Here is a 22,411-nt window from a genome sequence, read left to right as displayed (position 1 = left end):
AAAGTCTTCTTCAAATCGGGAAACTTGCACTGCTCTCCTCGGAAAGCGCACTTAGTGCTGTTGGTTTCGCAAGGCTTCTTTTTGAGCACACCAACGTCGAACACACTTCTCGTCAACGTCGAATTTCTGCCGGCGGCACGTTTTCCATGCTCGAGAGCATACTCGATCACCTTCAACTTATAGCCGCAGTGTAGCTATTCAGGTACTTGCCGATCTTGCCAAAACGTGAACGCCGTGTAGAAAACAAGCTAGCACGAAGGTCATCGAACAGTGCAGAAAACTACAGCAAATGGCTGGCTGACTATGGGCTGAACTGCACAAACCGAACAACGCGAACGCCATGCCAAAGTTGGTGATGCTAATGCCGATATGAATAGCGCCGATAGCGCGTTTGTATAGAGATGTGAGAAGCTAAAGATAAAATCCTGCTTTAATCTTTAGTTGGCGGGTCTATGAATACGAATAAAAAAGTTAAAATTTTAAGCCCACTTCACGAACATCTTAGCACGAATAAAATCCAAAAATATATACTCTGGTGAAAATGATGATGGTTGCGTTTCTTGCGCCATCTATCGACTACGCCTAGAAGCTTACGCGCGCGCGCATTTTGAATACGTATTAGTTGAGGAAAGTGTGGGTGCGGCCCTTACGCGGATTTTTTTTTTTAGAATATGCACTTCAAAAAAAACGGGGTGCGGCCCTTACACGGGTGCGGCCCTTACACGCGTTTATACGGTAGATACGTAATTCTAAAGAGCCTGGTGTTTCTTAGGCTGCGCCGAAAATGCTAGTGTTTCTTAGGCTTCGTTGAGACGGCGCAGAAACGGCTGGCAGAACACTATCGTCTTTTTTAGTTCATAGTTATGTATGCTGTAGATATGCATAGTCGTGACCTTGAGCGATATGAGATGGAGCACCACGTTTAGCCGTAGCGGCTAAACGCAGTTCGCAAGCGCGAAAATGTTCAGGACACCAAATGCTCAAGCGGAAAGGTATATCTCGCAATTCCCTACGTCACATTCATGCATGTAGTGCATTGCAAGTAATCGTTGGATAAACAGGAATAACAGGATAAACAGGAACGACATTACGCGAAATCCAAAGTTTCACGGCAACCCGTCTGGCCGGGGAAATGCATACTGAATAACGCGCGAGATGATACACCGACCAACAAAAGAACTTAAAAGTTTCTGACGTTTCGGCTCACCATACGGGAGCCTTTGTTGCAAACTTGAAGTTTTACAATTGCGAGCAAGGCCGAAACGTCAGTGATAAGTTCGGTTGTGTGTGTGTGTGTGTGTGTGTGTGCGTGTGCGTGTGCGGGTGTGTGTGTGTGTGTGTGTGTGTGTGTGTGTGTGTGTGTGTGGTGTGTGTGTGTGTGTGTGTGTGTGTGTGTGTGTGTGTGGTGTTTATCATGCCGCTTTTATTCACGATAGTATGTCTTTACTGTAACGGCACGCGATAACGCGCATGCCGCTAAACCGCTACATCCGATATATACATACGCTCGGTAGTACCTTCACTGAGTGTCTTATTCCTTTCAATTTTCATGCGTAAAGATACATGCATTTCAGTAATACGTTCTGGCAGGCTAGTTGTTCATTGCGATTAACTTTCTTAAACTGCGCGAGAAAGTTGAAGACACAGTAAGAGAACATTCGCAATGCCCACGAACTAGAGGTGGCGCGCCGTGCTTTTCAAGATGCGCCAGGAGAGGGTCAACCTAAGTCCCTTGATCTAGAAAGTAGCGACACTCTCCTCCGCGCGCGCGTTTTCCTCCTCAATTCTCCTCGGATTTCTCCCCTCCCCTGGCCGGGCGCTGCGCACGGCACGCTGAACCCTCCCTGGCTCGCCGCAGCCGCATTAAAATCACTGCGCGCGCTTGTTTATCGGCCCCTTGAAGCGTCAAATGAGAACCTGTTTCTTAAGCAATAGTCATGACGAAAGTGGGCTTCCGATAGAACAAAGTGACAAATATATTTTTAAAGACGCTTCGGTATATACAAATAGGCGCTTCGAAAAAAAATGAGTGTATCAACTGGCGGCTGAGCGGTTTACCTTCCGTCCCCGCCTGGGCTGTCCTTAACACGGTGTATTAACGCATATATGTAACCAGCATAAAGTATAGGCGAGAATTTTTTTCATAATTGTGGCCTTGATGAGCTAAAAGAAGGCACCCAAGAAGGAATGTGGTGGTTTTACTTAAATTGGGCCAAATGATGTGAGGCCCGAAGCCTTTTTGTGTCAATGCCGCTGTCCAGACACGCACGCACGCACACGATGCATGCACGCAGGCACACACGCCGCCCCATACACACGTGATAAAGACACGCACATACGTAACACACCGGACATGCATACACACGCGATACAGACACGCACACACATAGATACACACGATCATACGCACGGGATACAGGCAGGCACGCTCATACACATGCAATATAGATACGCACATACATACACACGCGCGTACACACGTGTTTTAGACACACGTGCGTGGACATGCGAACAGACACGCACGCACTTACATACACATGCGCATACACACGTGATATAGACACGCACGCACATACATACATATACACGCGCATATAGACGCGATACAGACACGCACATACATACATACACACGCGATACAGACACGCACGCTCATACATACATACACACGTGATACAGACACGCACGCACATACATACACACGCGATACAGACACGCACGCTCATACATACATACACACGCGATACAGACACGCACGCACATACATACACACGCGATACAGGCACGCACGATCATACCTACATACACACGCGATACAGGCACGCACGCTCTTACCTATACATACACACGCGATACAGACACTCACGCTCATACATACATACACACGCGATACAGACACGCACGCACATACATACATACACACGCGATACAGACACGCACGCACATACATACATACACACGCGATACAGACACGCACGCACATACATACACACGCAATGCAGACACGCACGCACATACATACACACGCTATGCAGACACGCACGCACACACATACACACGCGATGCAGACACGCACGCGCATAAATACACACGCGATACTGAGACGCAGGCACATACATACACACGCGATACAGACACACACGCACATACACAGCGATACAGAAACGCACGCGCATGCACAAGTGATACAGAGTATACAGACACGCACGCGCAGGCGCACGCATACACATACGTGCGTACACGCACAAACACCGCGAATACACAAACGCACGCACATGCACTCACACGTTAACACGTGCGCACACACACATGCAAACGCAGGCGCACATATGCGCACATACAAACACGCATACACCTGCACACACCCGTACACACACGCCTGGAGGGTTGACGCCTGGAGGGTTCATGGCGGGCGTGAGCAGCTGAAAGCGCGCGAAGTTTGCTTGCGCTCGCTTCTCGTGACGTCAAGGTCACCTGACTGGGAGCTATCGCGCGTCGCAGCCATTCAGCGTTGCGGATGCGCCGGCTCCGCGAAAGAGAGGGTGAAAAAAGAGGGGGTTGACGGCGCGGCGAGGATGAGCCGGCGTGGATAAAGGAGCGTCGCTACTTTCCAACATCAAGGGGCTTTAGGTCAACCCGTTTCTTAGCATAGGAACAGATAGTACGTGCGGACGTACGGCCGGTGCCGCTTTCACCGGATGAAGTCATGAGCTGTGCTGAATTGGATATGAGACTAAACTACTTTCCCAAACCATGGAAGTGCTAAGTACTCGCCACCTAATTATTTGCTGTGGTGTGAAAGGTTATATTTCAGCTCCGTTACCGTGCATAACGATGCTTTGCGAAATCCTGTGCGTGCTACATAAAACTGCATGAACTAAAATTGACGCATGAGCAGAACGGCACTATGAGGTAGTACGTACCGAGCCAACGTTTGTAGATACGTTGTACCGAGCCTGCCTTACGGATTTGCTGCAGTAGTAGGCCGCCAGCGAGTAGCGCCATCGCTGCTGCACGGGACCGCACGTTTAACGTGGTGATGGTTTGCAAACATAATACGCCGTCGTCATTACTTGTGCAGTCGGGAACGCGGAGTTACGTCTTCAACGGAACACAAGCATTTAACTTCCCATTCAGTAGCGCTGGTGTCACAGCCATGCTGAGACTCTAGCCGTGTGCAATTCACTTCACTCGCATGTTGCAGGCTCGATCAGCACGATCGAAACACGAATATCGAAAAGAACGCACACGTATCCTTTTCGCAACGTCGAAGAAGTTAGCCGAGAGGCGTGTGGATTGTGGCTGTGACTACACGTTCCAACGCTCTAAGCATTTCGCTTCTCTGGTCGAGCTCGAGCGTGTTGGCGGCATGCGGCGCTCCATAATATCCACAATAATTGATACATGCAATGCACAAGAGGAACTATGCTTTTATTTTGATCTCGCTCAAGAATATTATACATTAAATACAATCAAAGTGACTTACGAGCGTGAAAGAACATTAACGCACGAGGGGCCGTGAAGTGCAACTCGCTCCTCGTGAGTTAGCAGCTGATCGTTCACCGTCGCTGTCACTCTCGGTGCCTTTACAGTCTTCTACGTCCAGTGAAAAATCCTCGTCGTCAAGATGGCTTCTTTCAACATCACCGCTGAAAGCATTCTGAAGAATTCCTCCGCCGAACAACTTCGACCACTCTGCGTCACCACGTTTACAATTACAGAGACGTCTGGAGTCTGGGCGCGGAGAACATTTCGCTCTCAGATCGGTCAACGAGCAAATCGCTTGCAGTGTGCTGCCACCTATCAACAAACGTACAAAAACAAGCGGCGCAGCGCTGGCTATGAAACCAACACGGCGAAGGACGGGAGGACGGCGTGGAAAGCGTTCGCTCCACGAAAGGCGTGGAGCAGACGCGTCCTCGAATGAGTGAAACGTCGCTCGCACGATTAGTAATAGCGCTTTGCTGACAAAGGATAGAGGCATATTTTAATGTATCGACAACTTGAGATCGCTCAGTTTTACAAGAGCACATCGCGAGCCGGCGCGACTTCCCGCGTACAGTGTTATGGGATTCATGCACTACAAGAAACACTGACCAATGCTATATACAAGTAAAACAGGGTGAGCTTCAACTGAATATATCAGACGATAACATTTAACTAACCTACGTGGCTACAGAAAGCCTCGCGAAGCTGATAGTATGCGTACGCTGTGGGCTAGCATTGAAAGCGCGAGTCGCCACGTATTTTCACGAAACCTTCGCGCCTCGCAAGAACGAATCAGATTTCTCGTGTAACGGAGAGCCCGGTTTGTTCATTGATGCAGGGAACATGCCAAGTCGTTGTGTTCCTTCCTTGCCAACGCGTTAACACTGAGGTTAGCACAGCCGAACAAGGGAGCGACTGCGTAGTGCTGCCATTTTGTCGTCTACTAACCCTCCTCGAGAGGACGCTCCTGAATTCCGCTTGGCGGCGCGACAGTCTATGGGCATTTAGCAAGGCACCCTATAGGCTTCCCAAGCAACGCTTAGCGGCGCTGCTGCTCTTGACAGGCAGCGCCATCTCTGGCAGAAAAAGAGAAACTGGGGCGTGATCAGCGAGCGTTTTCCCTTCTCGCCACCGCGTTGCCGGTCGCTTCCGTGCACGTGCAGAGCTCTCGCGGTGCACTTGCGGCGTCTCACAATGTACCGCGTGCAGTGCGGCTTCAAAAGGACCTTCAAGCTTGACTGGCGCTTCCGAAAAGCGAACTTTATAAAATGAGAAAGGCTATCACGTTAACGGTGAAGAGCAGACGATCGACGACAACCACGCCCGATTCAAAGCGAAATGCAATTCCCAATTCGCGATTACAACGTGTAGGACGTATACCTCGAGGTAAGTCTCATTCTGTCATGTTAAAGATGAATAATGGTCCACATGCACTCCGAAATGAAGCCGTACACGCTATCGATGTTCTGCGGCGTGGACTACGAATCATATTATTGTTGTTTTGATATGGCATGCTTACAGTAGCAGCCGTGTACTTTCGTGAACAAACGTTTGCGGCGTGCGAAAAAAAAAGATTATACTGCCATGGCACTGCTTCCTGAGAAGGTTTGAGTCAAGTCCTCCGTGCCACTGGAGAATCACCCGCCGATTAAGACGCGAGGCAGCTAGCTGAGCTTCAACCACTGTGAAGCAAGATGAACTGCTCGCCTCGTTTTTTCGGCTCTCGCGTCATGCTTGCAGTCTCTTTTTATGATATCGACTTGACAGGCGTATAAAACCTGTTGCGCGAACGCGGCTAGAAAAATTGGGGGACCCTTAAGCTTCGCCTTTAAGAGTTGAACGCGATAGCGAAATCCGGCCCCTAGTGCGCACTTCAACCACTAAGTGCATACTTATTAATGTGTATTGTTACACACACACACACACACGCACGCACGCGCGCGAATTTTACAGGCTTTCGATCTAAAGCAAGAGTCGCATGGCCTCCAAGATATACGCCGCGCGCCGGCCCTCTCGGATGCCATGAAAAGTCGAGACATATTTCTCACAATGCCTCACAGATGGCAGCACATTATCTAGCGTTTGCTGCGTTGGCTTGATATGTTTTCCTCTAGATGGACATAGTTGTCCATTTTTAGAGCTGTTTGAAAGTTCGTGTGTGTATTTAGCGGCGATGGCTGCACTATCCCGGCGTTTTTCGACGTAGCTTGATGGCCTCGCGTATACGCCTACCGTATGGGCTCGTTTTCGTCGTGACACCTGCCGAACAAAATGCGTCGAGACTCCTTTCACTACATGACATTTATGTAGTGTTTTTGTCCGAAGCAGCTGCAAGCAACATCGTGGCTTTGTGGTAAGACACCTGCTTGCCACGCGAACGGCCCGGGTTCGATCCTCATTGGGACCGAAGATTTTATCGTTTATTTTATTTGCTACTTTCTCGATTTTTCGCTCACGGATGATTTTCCGCTCACAACCAACGGTGCCGACGCCGACAGCGGAATTTCTGCGACACGAGCTCTCTAACGCTACCGCGTTAAAATCGCACAAGGTCAGAAGGTGGTTACTTCAAGGTTGCAATTGCAAAGCATGTATTAAGTGCCAGTTATATTTAGCGGCTTAAATATATATCACCCTAATAAAGTGACAAAAACAAAGCAAACCTGCAGAACGATGTCAAAGCTTGCTGCAAATGCACAGACGTCCGTTCCGGCGTGATAAAGCAGCCTTCCCGACGCGTGAAATGCAGGCGCCGATCTTCTGACAATGTGCGGAGTTCAGTTGAATTCAACCAACCGCGCAACGCTAACGGTATAACGCGAATGTGAATGATTCCCCGTGCTCGCGATTCTCACGAGCACGGGGGATCAAAACACAAAGTTGCTTCACCTACAACCGTAACTGGACTTTAACAATGCGAGAAGACAGCGAGTAATCATTACTGTAGTCGCTGCGTGCATGCGCCCCGTTACTTACCGATTCAGGTAGTCGGAACGAACGAAAGCGATGAACTCAGACAGCCAAAATAGAAGGCGAGACAGCGCTGTCAGCTATCCAGCTATCCACGCTTGCCGCCTTTATTTCTGGTGCGGCACGCCCGGGAACCGATACAGTTTAACACGTGAATCGTGTGCCTTGTCTGCACTGTTGTGGCTGGCCACTAAACTGCAATACTTCGGACCACGCTTGCGCTTCCGCGGGGTCACTTCTGCCATCGTGGAAGTGTGCAGCTTCGCACAGCAAGCCTCTCGGTTCAACGTACCCAGCTGACGGCCTCCCAGTTACCCGCACCGAGAGAAGAACGCGTGCGCTACCGCTACCGCGCCACGTTCCAGAGCTTTCCGACAGAGCCGCGGCGCGGCTGGCGCGGCGCTGTCGTCGCGCCGCAAACTTGAGCTTGGGTTCCCTATGGGCATTGCGAATACAGAACACCACGAGCGCAGTGGTGTTCTGTAAGTTTTCTGACTTGTGTCTTCGTCTTCTCGGGCAGTTTAAGAAAGATACATGCAGATGCTTTCGAATGTGTGTAGTATTTATGACTAAAGAATAGTCGAGAAGCGGCGACGCTGGGAGGCGCGGCTCGCGGTACTGGAAATGGGAAGCCAACTGGCGACCCTTGACCACATGCTTGACCAGACTCGGCGAGCCGCTGTAGCCAGTGGGGCCCTGGAAGAGGGGCACCACCCACCCTAACCACTCCAAGGCATGACATAAATAAATGTTTCTTCTCTCTCTCTCTCTCGTTCTTTTCGTTTCCAGCTACCAGGGTACCAATGGAGTAGCGGGTGACCGAACAACCGGCTCGCTCGACGTGCACACTGTTCCCATAGTGCGCCGCGCGCCTGCGAGGCGTTCTGGGATTTCTTAATAAAAAGTCTGTTGCACAGGGAAAGGTGGTTCACTGTAGCCTGCACAGTTCTGGATGTTTAGTATTTCTGTATCCTGAAAGCTTACGCAGGTACACCACGAAAGGAGGTAATGTGGGCCGGCACGAATGCAACAGAAGAGCCAGGCAACACGTCTTTTACTTGTTCTCTGAAATTAGTCTCTCTGGTTTCTCAGGGGTTGACAACGCCTTTTCTTGTACCCCTTTCCCCACTGTTTATCGAGCCCAAATGAACGAAAAAAAGAGACTCAAGGCGTTCAAAGCTTGCACTCAGCCGCGCAATACTCGATACGCAGCGAAGCTGAGCAGTCTCACGCTTATTCATTGCTGTATCTAAAGGCAGAACGTTTGCTTTAACTTGGCTGTAGCGGGATTGACTAGGCCTTTGCTATAGGTGATGCTAGGTTGTTTGTACGTTGATTCTCAGCGCAGAGGGGCTCGAGTTAAAGCACAGACAGACACGACACTGGCACGTCGTCGTTGGCGTAGGCCATCCATCGCTTCGGGGTCTTCTCGCAGCCGCCGTTGCCTTTCTCGTTCCTTAGTACTCTCTCGTTGTACGTACTCGAGGTATTTGGCTCGCCGCCGTCGCTTCGCAGCCATTTGATGCCTTCTTCATTTTTAGTGGACCAGTGTTGAGTATAGGGGATCTACCCAATTTCTGTGGCGCATACCCGTTTATAATGATGATAGTTTTTTTTTGGTACGGGGTGAACAAGGAACGATTTGCCAAATGGCTTCGCTGTTTAAAAAATGAAGCGATGACGTGTTTCTCACAGGGTCCCCGGCATTCCGGGGGAAAGGTGTGAAACAAACAGTTATTTGAATGCAAACAACATCGGAGGTCCTCAGTCATGCATAAACGTGCGTAGCCATAAGCCTGGGCATTAGGATATGACGTGAAATGTCTGACTAATACCCTTGTCACACGGGTAAGCTTAACCGCTGTTATACCCAACTGCAGTTAGCGGGCGTAACCACAGTTGCCGCAAACCAGACAGAGGCGCTGTCACACCTGTCTGGTTGCTTTTTCCGAGAAAAAACAAAAACGCGCGAAACACGCCAAATATTAAATAGACGCGCGCTTGTGCGTCTCTAGCGCTTCCAACCGTTCTTTAGTTGATATATGGCTGCGTTCGTGCAACACCGCTATAACATCGCCTTTTACGGGGCCTCACGCTCGATTATGGACGCGTCAGCAGCGTGTTTTGATGCGCGTCTATCAAATAGCGTGAAGCCCTGTTCAATGAACGAAGGCAGCCGTGTATCAATCTCGTGAAATGCATACTACATTTTTGCAGCACGGACAAACTTGTACCTCAAAGCCGGTAATTTATCTTCCCAAATGTGTATCAACGCCTCCATCGTCGCAACGGTCCAGCTGACACGCGTTTGGCTCGATATGTCGTTGGGAGCCGAGCTGCTCGCGTCCGAAATGGGGGCCGCCATGTTGTCAGTTTACGGCGCTAACAGGGGTTGCCTACCTCCGTTTACGAAAACGGTCGTTAGCGGTTTAACAGCAGTTAGGGTTGTCGTGTGACAAGGTACGAGAGCCGTTAGACTTAACGGCCGTCGTACTTAACTGTTGTTAGACTACCCGTGTGACAAGGGTATAAGTGAAGATGTGGGGCACAAGTGGCGCCCACCATTAGGTGGTAAGGGTGGCGCCCCCCCCCCCCCACCCCCCGTCTCCCTCGTGCGTACGCCTATGGGATTCCCGGGCCTTAACACGGATCCACATTGTGAAGGTGGATGATCAGCGAAGCTCTGTAGCACGCGGCTCAAAGGTGACAATGAATTTTGGCAAGAAGGTACAGAAAGTCCCTTTTGAATGTAGCGTATATGCTTCATAACAGGGAACAGAGCAGATACAGGAGAAAAGAGAGACTGACAGGACTTAACGCTGGCTAACAACATGAGCGTTTATTTCGTATGTGCACAAATATATACGCACCTTGGGAAACGGAAATAGGAAAGTCCTATTTATTTATACGGAAACGGAAAACGGAAAGTCTTGTCAGTCTCTCTTGTCTCGTGTATCTGCACTGTTCCCTGCTATGAAGCCAAGCCAACAAGCTCAAGTTTACACCCTTTTAGCGTATGCTGCTTCAAAGTTTTCCATTTGAGCAGCATGCGCCTTTTTGCCGAGACATGCGTGGTCTTGTTTGGCTTGCCGCATGCGCTTAGCGTTTCGTGCATTATATTGAAAGTCCATTTGAGCAGTACACGTGCTTGCCGCATTATCCGTTTCACGACGCCTTAGTGGGCCAGTGGTTAGTATGTAGTGGGGTTTGGTCAATTTCTGTAACGCATACGTTTCTGCCAGCGGACACTTCTTCGTTATTAGTGGAGCGGTGGTGGTTGGTGGGACTTGTCCCGTTTCTATGAGAAATTCGTATGCAGGGGGTGTATGCTGGAGTCGACGTTTCGACAAGTGGGCTTGTCTTCTTCAAGGCTGCAACAGAAGACAAGTCCGCTTGTCGAAACGTCTTCTCCAGCACACATCCCCTGTTTACGAATTTCTCATTGGAAGCTTCCATCTTCTCCTGACCCCTGCCTTTTTTTTTTGGTTGTCCAACTTCAGTGGCACATACCTGTGCTAGCGACAACCTGTCTACAGCCATCCGTTTTCACCTCGGCATATACAGCTTCGATGTAAAATTAGGTTTTTAAAGACGATTTTGTCAATTTAATACCTCTATGTTTACCAAAACGTTCAGAAGGCTATGCTGCACCGGCTGGTATACGGCACGATGAAGGCTCAGTGCGATTATGTTAATTAATTACGGGATTAAGAACGCCGCCAAAACATTTTGAGCACGGCGGCCAATAGTATCTCTCTCAAGGCAGGCACCTGAATTACCTCGCTGCACGGAGTGTATACAGAGATATGCAAATTTGCTTCCCTACAAATATCGATCTTACCTTAATATATGGTGGACTTCAGGTATATAGCTGTAAGCTAGTCAACTCGCGGAAGTGCATGGTGCTTCCATCTCCTCCACTGTCCCCACGTTGCTTGCAGTATTCAGAGTTGGGCTTTTGATATATATATATATATATATATATATATATATATATATATATATATATATATATATATATATGTATATATATATATATATATATATATATATATATATATATATATATATATATATATATATATATATATATATATATATATATATATATATATATATATATATATATATACGACGCCGCTCTCAGTTTCAACACTTTGTCCGCATGTTTACATGTTGCCCTGTATAGATATTTTTTCAGGTGAAGTCAATATTCATTTTGGTTATGAATACACGGTCATCTTGGGAAGGGCAAGTCAGGAGACATTATGCCACTAGAGAACATGTGCCTGTCTAGAGCTGATTCGTTTGGTTTGTAAGGTTTAGCGTTCTAAGCGCAACTCAAGCTATGAGAGTCACCGTGGTGGAGGTCTAGATCCATATAATTTTGACCACCTCGAGTTCTTTGATGTGCCCTGATATGGCACAGTGTAGTGCGGGCCTCTAAAACTGATTCCAACGCAGCGAAATGTAACAAAACAATTCGCAGCCATATATGTGTGAAATGAACTCACAACTTCAAACAACGTCCTCTCACTGAATAACCGGTGTTGCATTTTTAATCTCTCTTTTCCCTTGTTTCTTTTTTCTTTCACATTCAACGCTTAAATAATCGTCACTTGTGTGACCAGTTTATTTTGGTTACACTACATGAACTGTGTAACGCGCCTGTAGCTATAAGGACGGTATCGCTGCTCGAGTTGCGTTGAATCCGGTCAGAAATTATCATCATATCATCATACACAGAGAGTGTACGGACACTGGCTAGTCTCTTCCTGTATACGATGATTGACTAGACTACCCAGGATGGCACTGTCTATCCGGGAAAGCGACGTCTACCCAAGAAAAAAATCACATGGTCTTTTATGAATTCTTCGCCTAAGATTATTCGAAGCCGAAAGCCTTCATCATCATCATCTTATTATTATTATTATTATTATTATTATTATTATTATTATTATTATTATTATTATTATTATTATTATTATTATTATTATTATTATTATTATTATTCTCCTGCCCTGAATGCTTTCTGGGCCTCCCGTGGTTTTGCAGTACTGACTCCGAGATGGGCCCACGTTTTACCAAGCGACTATGTCCTGTGATTACGTCATCGCGTGACGTTACGTTATGCGACGTCACAGTGACTTAACAAATTTTGCAACCTGTGACGTCATGTAATGACGTCAGCGCATGATGATAATTTTTTGCATCGCATGCATCGTGCTGACGCCTTCGGTCGGTTTTCGTGTTTTATGAGGTATCCAAGTCTTTCGCCTTAGTATATCGTCTTCAATACGGAAGCGCGCAGAACTCCTTTTCGGCAGTTGCAGTTCATATAGGCATCAAACAGCTTCTCGTCAGCAATAGTCAACCCTTTATTGACTCGCGGCACGTCCGTCAGCATAAAGTACTTCGCGCGAGCGAACCTCGCTGACTTTATCGACGCTCGGCGATTACTTCGTTCACGCGTCGTAAATCACGCGAATCGACTGAATTGGACACGTGTGTGGCGCGCACGTTGCTTGTATAAGCAAGCACTAGAGTTGAGCTGCGCAATGTGGTGATTAATGACGCGACAAGGCGCCGCTCGAAGGTATACGCGTATCCTCAACGACATTACTCCAGAGCATGGGCCTCGTGAATTGATCGTTTCTCGGGGATATATCACCTTTCTTTTTGCGCGTTCGGAGGCGACGAGAAGAACGTCGCGGTCAGCCAGACGCTGCGTTATTATTAAGGCGAAAGCCTTAGATGCCTCATCAAACGCGAGAACCATCATCACGTGATGACCCCACAATATGACGTCATCATGACGTCACAGTCCGGGAAATGTGAGGTCACCACGGCGACCCTCTGACGTCACATCGCGTGACGTCAGATGATGACGTCGCTTGGTCAAAAGGAGGCCGATCACGTAGAGAGTGAAAAACCAGTTGAGGTGCGGGAAGCTTTGCAATGCCTCCGATTCTGGAGGCAATGCAATTTACGTTCGTTAGGGGCAGAAAGCTTTCGGAGGAGGCCGGGGTAGAATCAATACATCAAAGGATAAGAAAAAGAAGGCGGCTTTCGTCTTCGGTCGTCTTATGCGAATGCATAAGACACCTTGTGAGCTTTTATGTGCAGGTTAAATGGAGAACTTCGTTAAAACGAGAAGTGCAGGAGTACTCGTGCGAACAATATATCTGTTGAAGAAACGAAGCATCAGCAATCCTTGCTCTTCGAAGGCACTTACGTCAAAGCGAACCCGTCGAAAATTTCTTTCTTTTTTTTTTTCATTTTCGGGAGTGCCAGAACTTTACGTCACCAGAAATTTAACATGTCCGTACTTTGCAGACATCTTACTCATGCGTAGTCCGAAAGCTTCAAGTCGGAGATGTCACAAAATCGATTTGTCTATTTCCACAAAACTGATGTCTAACTATAAAAAGGAAAGCGGATAGCTTTTTTCTTTGTTATAAATGCAAGCTTCAGCAATAAATCAGCTCGCCTTACCGCCTTTGGGGGACGAGCTGTGTATGCTAATTTGTTCAATTTTCGCTAAAGTTGAGCACGAGGGCGGAACGTCTGCTCCAACACCATTTTCACTCCCTCTTACTGGGAGGGATCTCGTTTATACGATTCGGCATAGTACTTTTTTTCGGAATAACACACCTCCTGGCCAACGCCCCTTAGGAGTAATGTATTTTCTTGCGGTTAATGCGAACGCGTTTTCACCTGAAATTGGATAATGCGACAGTAGAAGTTGCTTTTATTGCTGTTTATAAAACTCAGTAGATATATATTCCAGTTTACTATAGCTTTAAAAAAATAAAACTCAGATCGTCCCTTATGCGTTCGCCTAAGGCGACTCGAAGGCGAAAGCCATCTTCTTTCTATTCTCAGTTGATGTATGAAACATTGTCATTGACAAGTGGAACATTGACCTTGATTTCCTTCTCTGTTAATGAACATATAATGGCTAAATTAACGACAATAGAGTTTTCAGAGTTCAAATAATCAATCTAAACCGATTCATTTTATCACTTTAGTGTCCCTTTAATAATACCCCAACTGCCCACGAACAACGTGTGGCACGCCCGCTGCCGTGCAGTTTATATATAATCAAGAAAAAATCGTAAGGAAGACCGAGGGAAGAGATCCGTTCCAGTAGTTTCTGTAGCGACGAGTGATAGCTGCTCCGCCATGCGAACCTTTGCCATTGAGTTTGTCACTAAGCGCGCCTATTTTCATGCTTTATGGAGCTTGCTCCGGATAATACGATATTCAGGAGATTCGCTTTATTATTGTCTTTCTTTTTTTTTTTAACACGAAAGTGTTTTATGCCGGGGTCCACCAAGTACATCCGTCACGGATATGACGTTGATAAAATGGACGCCAACGGGTGAGAAAGAAAAACCAAGAAAAAGATACCCCGCTGGGAATCGAACCCACGACGTTGCGGCCGCGACGGCAAGCGCCCGACGCTCTACCGACTAGGCCAACTCGGGAGATACTAGGCACGGCGCGAACGCGCCTTATATCTTTCACACATTCTCTTTCGCGGCGGGCGGAGCGGGGCGGTGCCGCCGTCTGTGAGAGGTGGAAAGAAGTAATGCTTCATGATCGACACTTACTAGCGCTTACTCCGAGATTGCACGTGATATCGGCGGTCATGGTTAAAGCGTCTCGATACCAGAGAGGTAGACTGGCCGCGCTGGCGTCGCCGAGGCAACCTTGACGCAGTTACGTTCTTTGCCTTTGGATTCGTGTTAGCGTGCGTCGGCTCATCGGAGTAGTGCAGCTTCCACGTGCACGAACGGCATTTCTCTGCCGCCGACTGCTTCAAATGCGAGAGCACCGACTAACAAAACTGCTGCAATATGCGTTGCAGAAAGGACGCGATTTCGACGGGCGAATGTCGTGCCTTGGTGGAGCGAGAGCAGCGCCTGCGAGACAGAGGCCAGCGGGACGCACGCGTTTGCGGCTCAGGCTACGAACCTCTACCTCCCGTGTTGCTGAAGCGCAGTGTGTATTATGTATGCATGAGCACAGGCGTCGGCTACCCATTACTAGAAAGCGCACACCGTGCCGTTTCTCTCCTTAATTGACGACGCTTTGAAGAAGTGCATACCGGGTACCAGTGTTGATTATGAGCTTGTTGATATCATCCTTACGCGCGATTCACGATTCGCTGTGTCCAAATATATGTTCACACCGTCAGCTACCTCAACGGTTTTATCATGATCATGGGCGTTAGTCGTCGCGATAGAGACATGCTGTCAACATGGGTGCATCCACGTCAAACGGTGCTATAGCTGCCAAACACGAATAGACATTGTACAAGATCTCATATATCATAAGCACTACTTCTGTGAAGACACGTTTCACTTTCGTGTTATACCGATTCCTATGACGGAGGGATCAGCCATGTTTTTTTCGTTTCCCGCGAAGATCGGTTATCAACGAGATTCCGCTGTACAACTCTACTGTGTGGTGTAGAAAACTCTCCAAGATATAACTTAGTTAACTGCTTTCCTCGGAGAATATGTAGTAAGAATAATCCGTTCTATATTAATATTCGCTTAAAATGTGTCGTTTGTAGCCGTTAATAATTTAATCACGCTTACAGCGAAAGACAAGCACTAATGGATGACGTGGATTCCTCTTGGCAATGTTCAACTTGAGACATCCCCACTTCGGCCCTAAACAGCAGATCTTGGCGTAGCCAGGGGGGCGAGGTTCGTCCCCTCCCCAAGGCTAAAGCCTGCAGCAGGACTGCAGGCTTTAGCAGGCTAAAGCCTTAGGTGCCTCATCAAACGCGAAAATTGGCCGTCGGCGTCGACCGCCGTCACGCGGCGTCGGCGTCAACACGAGTGATGCAAAAATCGTCACGCGGTGACGTCGCCATATGACGCCATCATCACCTAAATTTGTGACGTCATGATGACGTCTATGGTGAGTTTGGTGACGTCATCATCAGCAGAAACACAACGCTCGTCTGTGTTTCTTCCTGGTCCCTTGTCCTTTTTTGCGCTGTTAGTCACATAACGTTATGACGTCACGTGATGACGTCATCACATGACTTCGTCCCTTGTTCAAGGTGCACCGATCACGGAGGCAGTGCAAAACCACGTTAGGTGCAGAAAGCTTTCGGAGGGGGTAGGGACAGGATAAAAACATTTCCTGAGAAGAAAAATATGGCTTTCGCCCTCGAGTCGTCTTAGGCGAATGCATAAGGGACTCTGAGTTTTGTTCAATATTGCTTGTGTTTATATAAACGCACACAAACAAACGCACTCACTAGCATGCATAAAAGGTGGTTGAGCTCCCCCCACCACCACACCCTCAAAAAGAAAATCTGCCTACGTCCCTGCAGCAGATGGATTGGCAGCGCTGGGGAAATTAGTGAACAATCCACGTAAGGGCCCTTCTATAAGCGCAGCATATGTTTCTCACTGTGTCTGTCATATGTTTCATCATATGTTTCTGTCATACATGACTGTGTTTCTGACTGTTCTGACAACAATAAAGGTGCAGAAAAACTTATTCAGCTGGAAATGTCAATGGAGTACCCGTCCGTCAGAAGCATTAAATTTGTTCTTTTTTTCTCGCATTCTTGAGAGCCGTGGCTTGCAGTGGCGCAGCTAGAGGGGGAGGGGGTGTTCGCCCCCCTCCCCCCCGACATTTTTCAAATTTGCATGTACATATGTATGTTCGGGCGTGCGCTTGTATACAGGCGCATATACAAGCGCACGCCCGCACATACATAAAGTATGGCTAACCCTCCTACCCCTCCACTCTCAAAAAATATTTCTGGCTATATGCTGCTGGTTGCTTGTTTCGTGCGTTCCACCGAAACAGGTTCTGTATAGTTTCGTTTTGCACCGACTTCGAAGAGAGAAACCATTCTGCCAAACATTTTCTTACGTGCGCCTGTGCGCTCGTGGTTCCGTCTTAGTTTGTATTTGCTTGAAAAGATGTTGCTAACGCGTTTCCTACTCGAACACACGTTGTTTTTCGCTGCAGCCGAACACTGTGATGCAGCACGTCCGGCGCGAGAGTGAATTGCCGGAGGCCGGAAACTAAAGAGAATGGATGAAACGGGCCGAAAAAAAAAAAAAATAGCAGAGGTATCAAGTTAGCAATTTTTCCTTTAAACCTCTCAACCTTCTTGCACCAGTAAAGCATCACGCCGTACAGTCAATACTCTCAGCACCGAGCCCCGCCAGAGAACATCTACCACCCACGTCTGAAGCTTTATTATTGATCACCCGTCCTCTCGAAAGCCAGCGCGCTTCTTCTAAGCGCAACAAGAAAGCGCGCCGCTGCGTTTTGATGGCTCTGTTTTACACGTCGTGCGCCCACACCCGCACGTACGCTGGAATCTCCGTCCATTTCACGAGTGAAAGCGCCTGTCTTCTTTCTCGAATGCGGAGAATATAGAAGGGAGGCCCTGAAGGATGACGAGATCCGGCCAGGCCCGATACCAAGATTACACTGGAAAAAAAAAAAAAAAAAAGGAAAAGCGCACAGGCGCGCCAGGCAAAACAGGCGCAACGCGCCTTGACGAAATTGTTCGATGCATGGTGACCCCCCAACTGAGAGGCCTGACGGCCTGACCGATAACTGAAACCACTCCCAAGACGCTGGGTGCCCGGGCCTAGAAAAGCGAATATAAAGCACGTAACGCAGGCGCAGCTTAAGCGGGAGCTTGACGAGTGGAGGACCTATTTGTATACGGTAAGGTCGCCAGCAGCTTCTTGTCTTGTGATACTTAGTTGAAAGTTACAGCAAGGCGAAGTATCGGTAAGGCTAAAGCGGGGTAGAACTTAGAAGTTCACTTCAGTGCTAGCGTCCTAGCGTTGAGAGGCCGACGGGCGGCCGTTACTCTCAAGCGCTAGCGAACAGATGGCGCCACAGGTCCAGATAGCGCTCGCTTCGCCTACCCTGCACACGCCTGGAAGGAGGGCTTTTTTGCCGGTCGAAGGGACGGGCGAGCTAGTGGAGTTCGCGCAGCGCTGCAGTACGCGTTTACGCCCTTCTACCTAAAAGAAACAAACGCGGAAGCCAGTTTCACCGCTTATCTCCCACTGTTTTTCGTTTCTGTGCGTATGCGTGGATAACGCACGTCCAAGTGGGCCCGAACAACCAAGCCACGGGATTATCGAGATGTGAGCCAAGTGGAAGCTTCGGTGCGCGAGGCTCTTTCGCGATGTGCTGTAGCAGCAGCGGCAGGGACGACGGTGTGCCAGCGGCGGTGTGTTTTCTTGCCGACTCTTGTTCGTTCGATGCGGCGGCGAAGAAACGACGCTACCGTGACGAATAAGCGGCCAGCGAAGGCGTGTGTGCTACGAAGGTCGTCGCAGGAAACGTGCTCTGCGGCCGCAGCAACGTCTCAGCTCGGTTGCAGTGGCTCTGCGAGACGCCGATCGTCGCGTACTATTCGTATGGCGATTTCGGACCCAGGGTTCTGAGCTCTCCGTGGGTTAGGGTTAGGTGCTCTCCGAAAAGGATCTTGCCTGCACTTCATCGCAGTACGTTTGTGTTTTTCATCGCACCGCTTCGAGAAGCCTGTGCATGACTGAAGGGAGCCTCGGAAACTTCGAGTGCGCGCTCTCCAAACGGCTTTGCTTGTGAAACCAGTGCCGTGTCGACTGTCCCCCCGCGCCACTGGCTTTAAGCTGCGAACTTTCGGTAGGGGAGTGCGTGTTTGTGCGAGTGTTTTTGTCGTGATCACGTTTTTGTGCAACACCCGGGGTTTCGTACGAGTGTGACGGCTTTCGTTCACAATCTTGGATGGGCTCGACGTCCCGCGCCCGCCGCACTGCAGAGACTGGAATGAGCCTGCGGAGAGCTCCGACGCAACCCTGCAAAATGGAAGGTAATTACGCATGCAAACTTTTTTCCACCGGTACGGAGTTAATGCGTTTTTCATTATCACGGCCGGCTCGTCGTTTTCAGCTGGCGCACCTGCCGTAACCGGCGTATGAAACTACGTTCCTTTTATCCCCCTTCCTTTAGCTCGACGTTTATTTGCACGAACTAGATATTTAGCTCTAAATGACCCCTGCTAAACGAATCGGGCATACACGGCTGCAATTATATAGCTATAGCTCTTTGGTCAGATCAATCTTTCTATAACCATAGTAATTTAGTAATTGTATGTATGAACAACGGCGGGGGAGAGAGTGAAGAATAGAAGAGCAAGGAAGGAAAGAAGAGCGCACTAGATTCGAAATAAGTCATTGCCTGTCTATATTGCCCTCGTTATCTGGGGTCCCGCCCTCGATAGGTGTATAGCAGCGAACTGATGCAAGCTACGGTGACATTATCTCGACATAAATGATGGCTCGGCCATTCTTTCGCGAACGGCAAGCACAACCGTGCATGCCTCGACTCGAACAATCAATATTGTCTTGAATACACTGTGATATCCGTGCAAGCAGGGGATGCCACTTGAAAGTAACGGCATTCCTCTTGACAGCGGCGATATTTCATGGCGTAATTTAGTTCACCTCTTTTATTTTGGGGCGTGCTCGTGAGACCGGCGGTGGCTGAGCTGCCTCGCTCGTCATGTTTTATTAAAATCACGCTCACCGAATTCCTCGCTAGCTCTCTCATCTCAAATTTCGCATGCCAAGCGCGCGCCATCAAGTTTCGGAGGACCGTGCTGCTCCCGACATCTCCTTTCTTTTTGTTAATCGTGCATGTGTGCGCACTACTTGGACCCATGCCGACATTCGTCTTTGACTTCTCAGTCTTTTTCGTCCTCTACAATTTCAGCAGCGAGCGACTTCACCCCTGTTCGTCATCTTACGCCTGCCGCAATGTAACCGATGCTTAAAAAAAAAGAAAAAAAAGAAGAAGAGGCTGACGCCGTGGTGAGACCTGTCGCTAAGTGAGCTGGCGTCAACACAAAAGGGCAACCCGCGACGTTCCATATGGCTTTTTTTAGGAGAGGGCCGTGTATCTCTTCGGTAGCCTGGACGATGGGAAAGGGGAAGAGACTACTCTTTGAGGGGAACTTCTTTAGATGCTCTGATGGCTATTCTTTTGTGTCGCCGCTTTGCTGCTTTTGTTGTGAAGGCACCACGCAGCCACCAAGGCCGTAGGTCAGTCACCGCCCGTCCGACACCACCGACGCTTGGAAATAATGCAACGCCGCCGTTCTTATACGGCCCCTCGACGAAGCGGCTGGCCCTCTCCCACGCCTCCTCCTTCCTACAGTCGTCCCCTCTAGGGACAGTTTGGAGAACCACGACAATGCCGCTTTTTCGAATGTTGTTTGCTTGATTTCTGGTTTCATTCCTGTTCCGCGCAAGTGTCAAAAACTCTTTTCTGTCTGTGGAAGCTACGAAGCCGTGTTTTAGGAAGTCGTCGAGCGAAGAGTTCTCGAGTGGTTTCCAGCTCCGAGTGACCACGCGCGCTGGTGTGTCGGCGTCCCGTCGGGTCGATCGCCAAGGGGCCACGAATACCCCCCTCCGCTGACCAGTGCGCGGAGACGTTCGAGCTTTTGTGCGGGCCCCGCAGACCCCTTAGGCCTAGCGCGTCTCGTACGGACTACGGACGGGCCAACGGCTCGACTCTCGAAGCCGCATTCCAACGAAAGACGCCGTTGTTTGCTTTGGATGCCAACGCCTCCAAGGCGTCGTGCCCGTGCCCGTGATGCGGCCGCCACGGACTAAGTTCACGCGTACGGCTGGGTAAGTTCGTTTTTTGTTGTCGCCGCGTCGAACCGGCTTTTTTTACCACCGTGCGTGACATTCGGTGACGTTGCGTGGTGGCCGGACGAAGAAAAAAGAAGAAGTAGGATTCTTGTCGCGACGGGTCGGAAGGTTCTTTTTTCTGTTGGTGCTGACCTCAAAAAACCGCAGCTCCCCGAGGGCGCGGATTTCATGTCCGTGTCCCCCGGTCTAGTACACGGTTTCGTGTTTTTTTGGTCGTGAGAACGTCTCGGCTGAGCGTGAATTCGCTGCGTGCGTTTCACCTGACGGCACCTGTGGCGCGCAGCATTGTGTAGCGCCGCAGGTGCGTGGGAAAATTGTGTTAACTCCGATTGTGTCCAGCTGAATTGGAACGGCGACATCAACACACAAGTTCTGTGCAGCCCGTGTCATTTATTGTGCTTCGTTGCATCAACTTCTAACGAAGCATCCGTCATAGCCACTGCGCAGCCTTTCGAACGTCATCTCGCACGTTTTCCGTAACGGGCTGGTATCGTTGCCACGTTTCTTGCGACTGATATAGTCTTGCCGCAGTTTGTGCGGATTCGCATGCAGAAAAACCGGAGCTGTTAGCTGGCGCCTATTAAAAATGTAGCAGCGCTCACATCACGGTTTCACGCATTCTTTGTACGCAGACACTTGTTTTTCAATCGCATGAACCATGGAGTACAATATTGCAACCTTTCAACAAAAGGCAACCTCCGCAACCGATTCTACTTTGACATTCCTAAATCTTTTGCATCGGGAAAGAGTTCACGAGGGTCATCAAAGTATCCATTGTGCTTGTTGACTTTGGTAAATTTTCACCAAAAGATCACATTGAATAGTGAGAGGTCAGAGGATCTTCTTCCTTGAATTCATTATGGTTCTGGCTTTTTGTTGCGACATGCCAACACACTCATGCTTCTGGTAATTTGAATATGCTATTTCCACGGTATTCGCTTCCAAATGGCCACTGGTGTTGGCCGTCTTGCTTAGTGAAGTGCAAATGGGACAATGCCGACAATGTCTTGTGCCGCAGTTGAATGGGATCCCCGTCTGCTCCGCTCGGAGAGCACAGCACCATGCCAGCAAGCCAGGACTGCTCCGCCACCGGAGCCTCCGTTAATGCACACCTATCCAAATAGCTCAGCAGCCAGCATTCTCCAGTCCGTCAAGGAACAGGTGAGGCCCACTTCCATGAAAGTGGTTCCAGTCCTACACGAGAACATTGCACAGGGCGCATTGGGAACCATACTTCAAACTAC

The 22,411-nt window shown here is 49.0% G+C and overlaps 1 protein-coding gene across 7 annotated transcripts in view; it reads left to right on the top strand.

Annotated features, from left to right (window-relative positions):
* The first annotated feature begins 18,433 nt into the window (after positions 1-18,433).
* Positions 18,434-22,411, top strand: part of LOC119405035 (catenin delta-2) — a 136,145-nt gene continuing 132,167 nt past the window's right edge. For 4 of the 7 annotated variants that reach the window (XM_049419162.1, XM_037671789.2, XM_049419161.1 and 1 more), the window contains exons 1-2: positions 18,434-19,321; positions 22,186-22,328. In XM_049419162.1, the coding sequence (XP_049275119.1) occupies positions 19,237-19,321; positions 22,186-22,328 (228 nt within the window). In that variant the 5' untranslated portion in view covers positions 18,434-19,236. Of the gene's footprint in view, positions 19,322-20,341; positions 21,144-22,185; positions 22,329-22,411 lie in introns of those variants that run through there. The other 3 variants (XM_049419165.1, XM_049419164.1, XM_049419163.1) reach the window with 2 other exon arrangements.

Source organism: Rhipicephalus sanguineus, chromosome 9 (genome assembly GCF_013339695.2).
Source record: "Rhipicephalus sanguineus isolate Rsan-2018 chromosome 9, BIME_Rsan_1.4, whole genome shotgun sequence".
NCBI classification, from domain to species: Eukaryota; Metazoa; Arthropoda; class Arachnida; order Ixodida; family Ixodidae; genus Rhipicephalus; species Rhipicephalus sanguineus.
The sequence above is the reverse complement of the archived record's forward strand: the minus strand, read 5'-3'. Positions and strand labels throughout refer to the sequence as shown.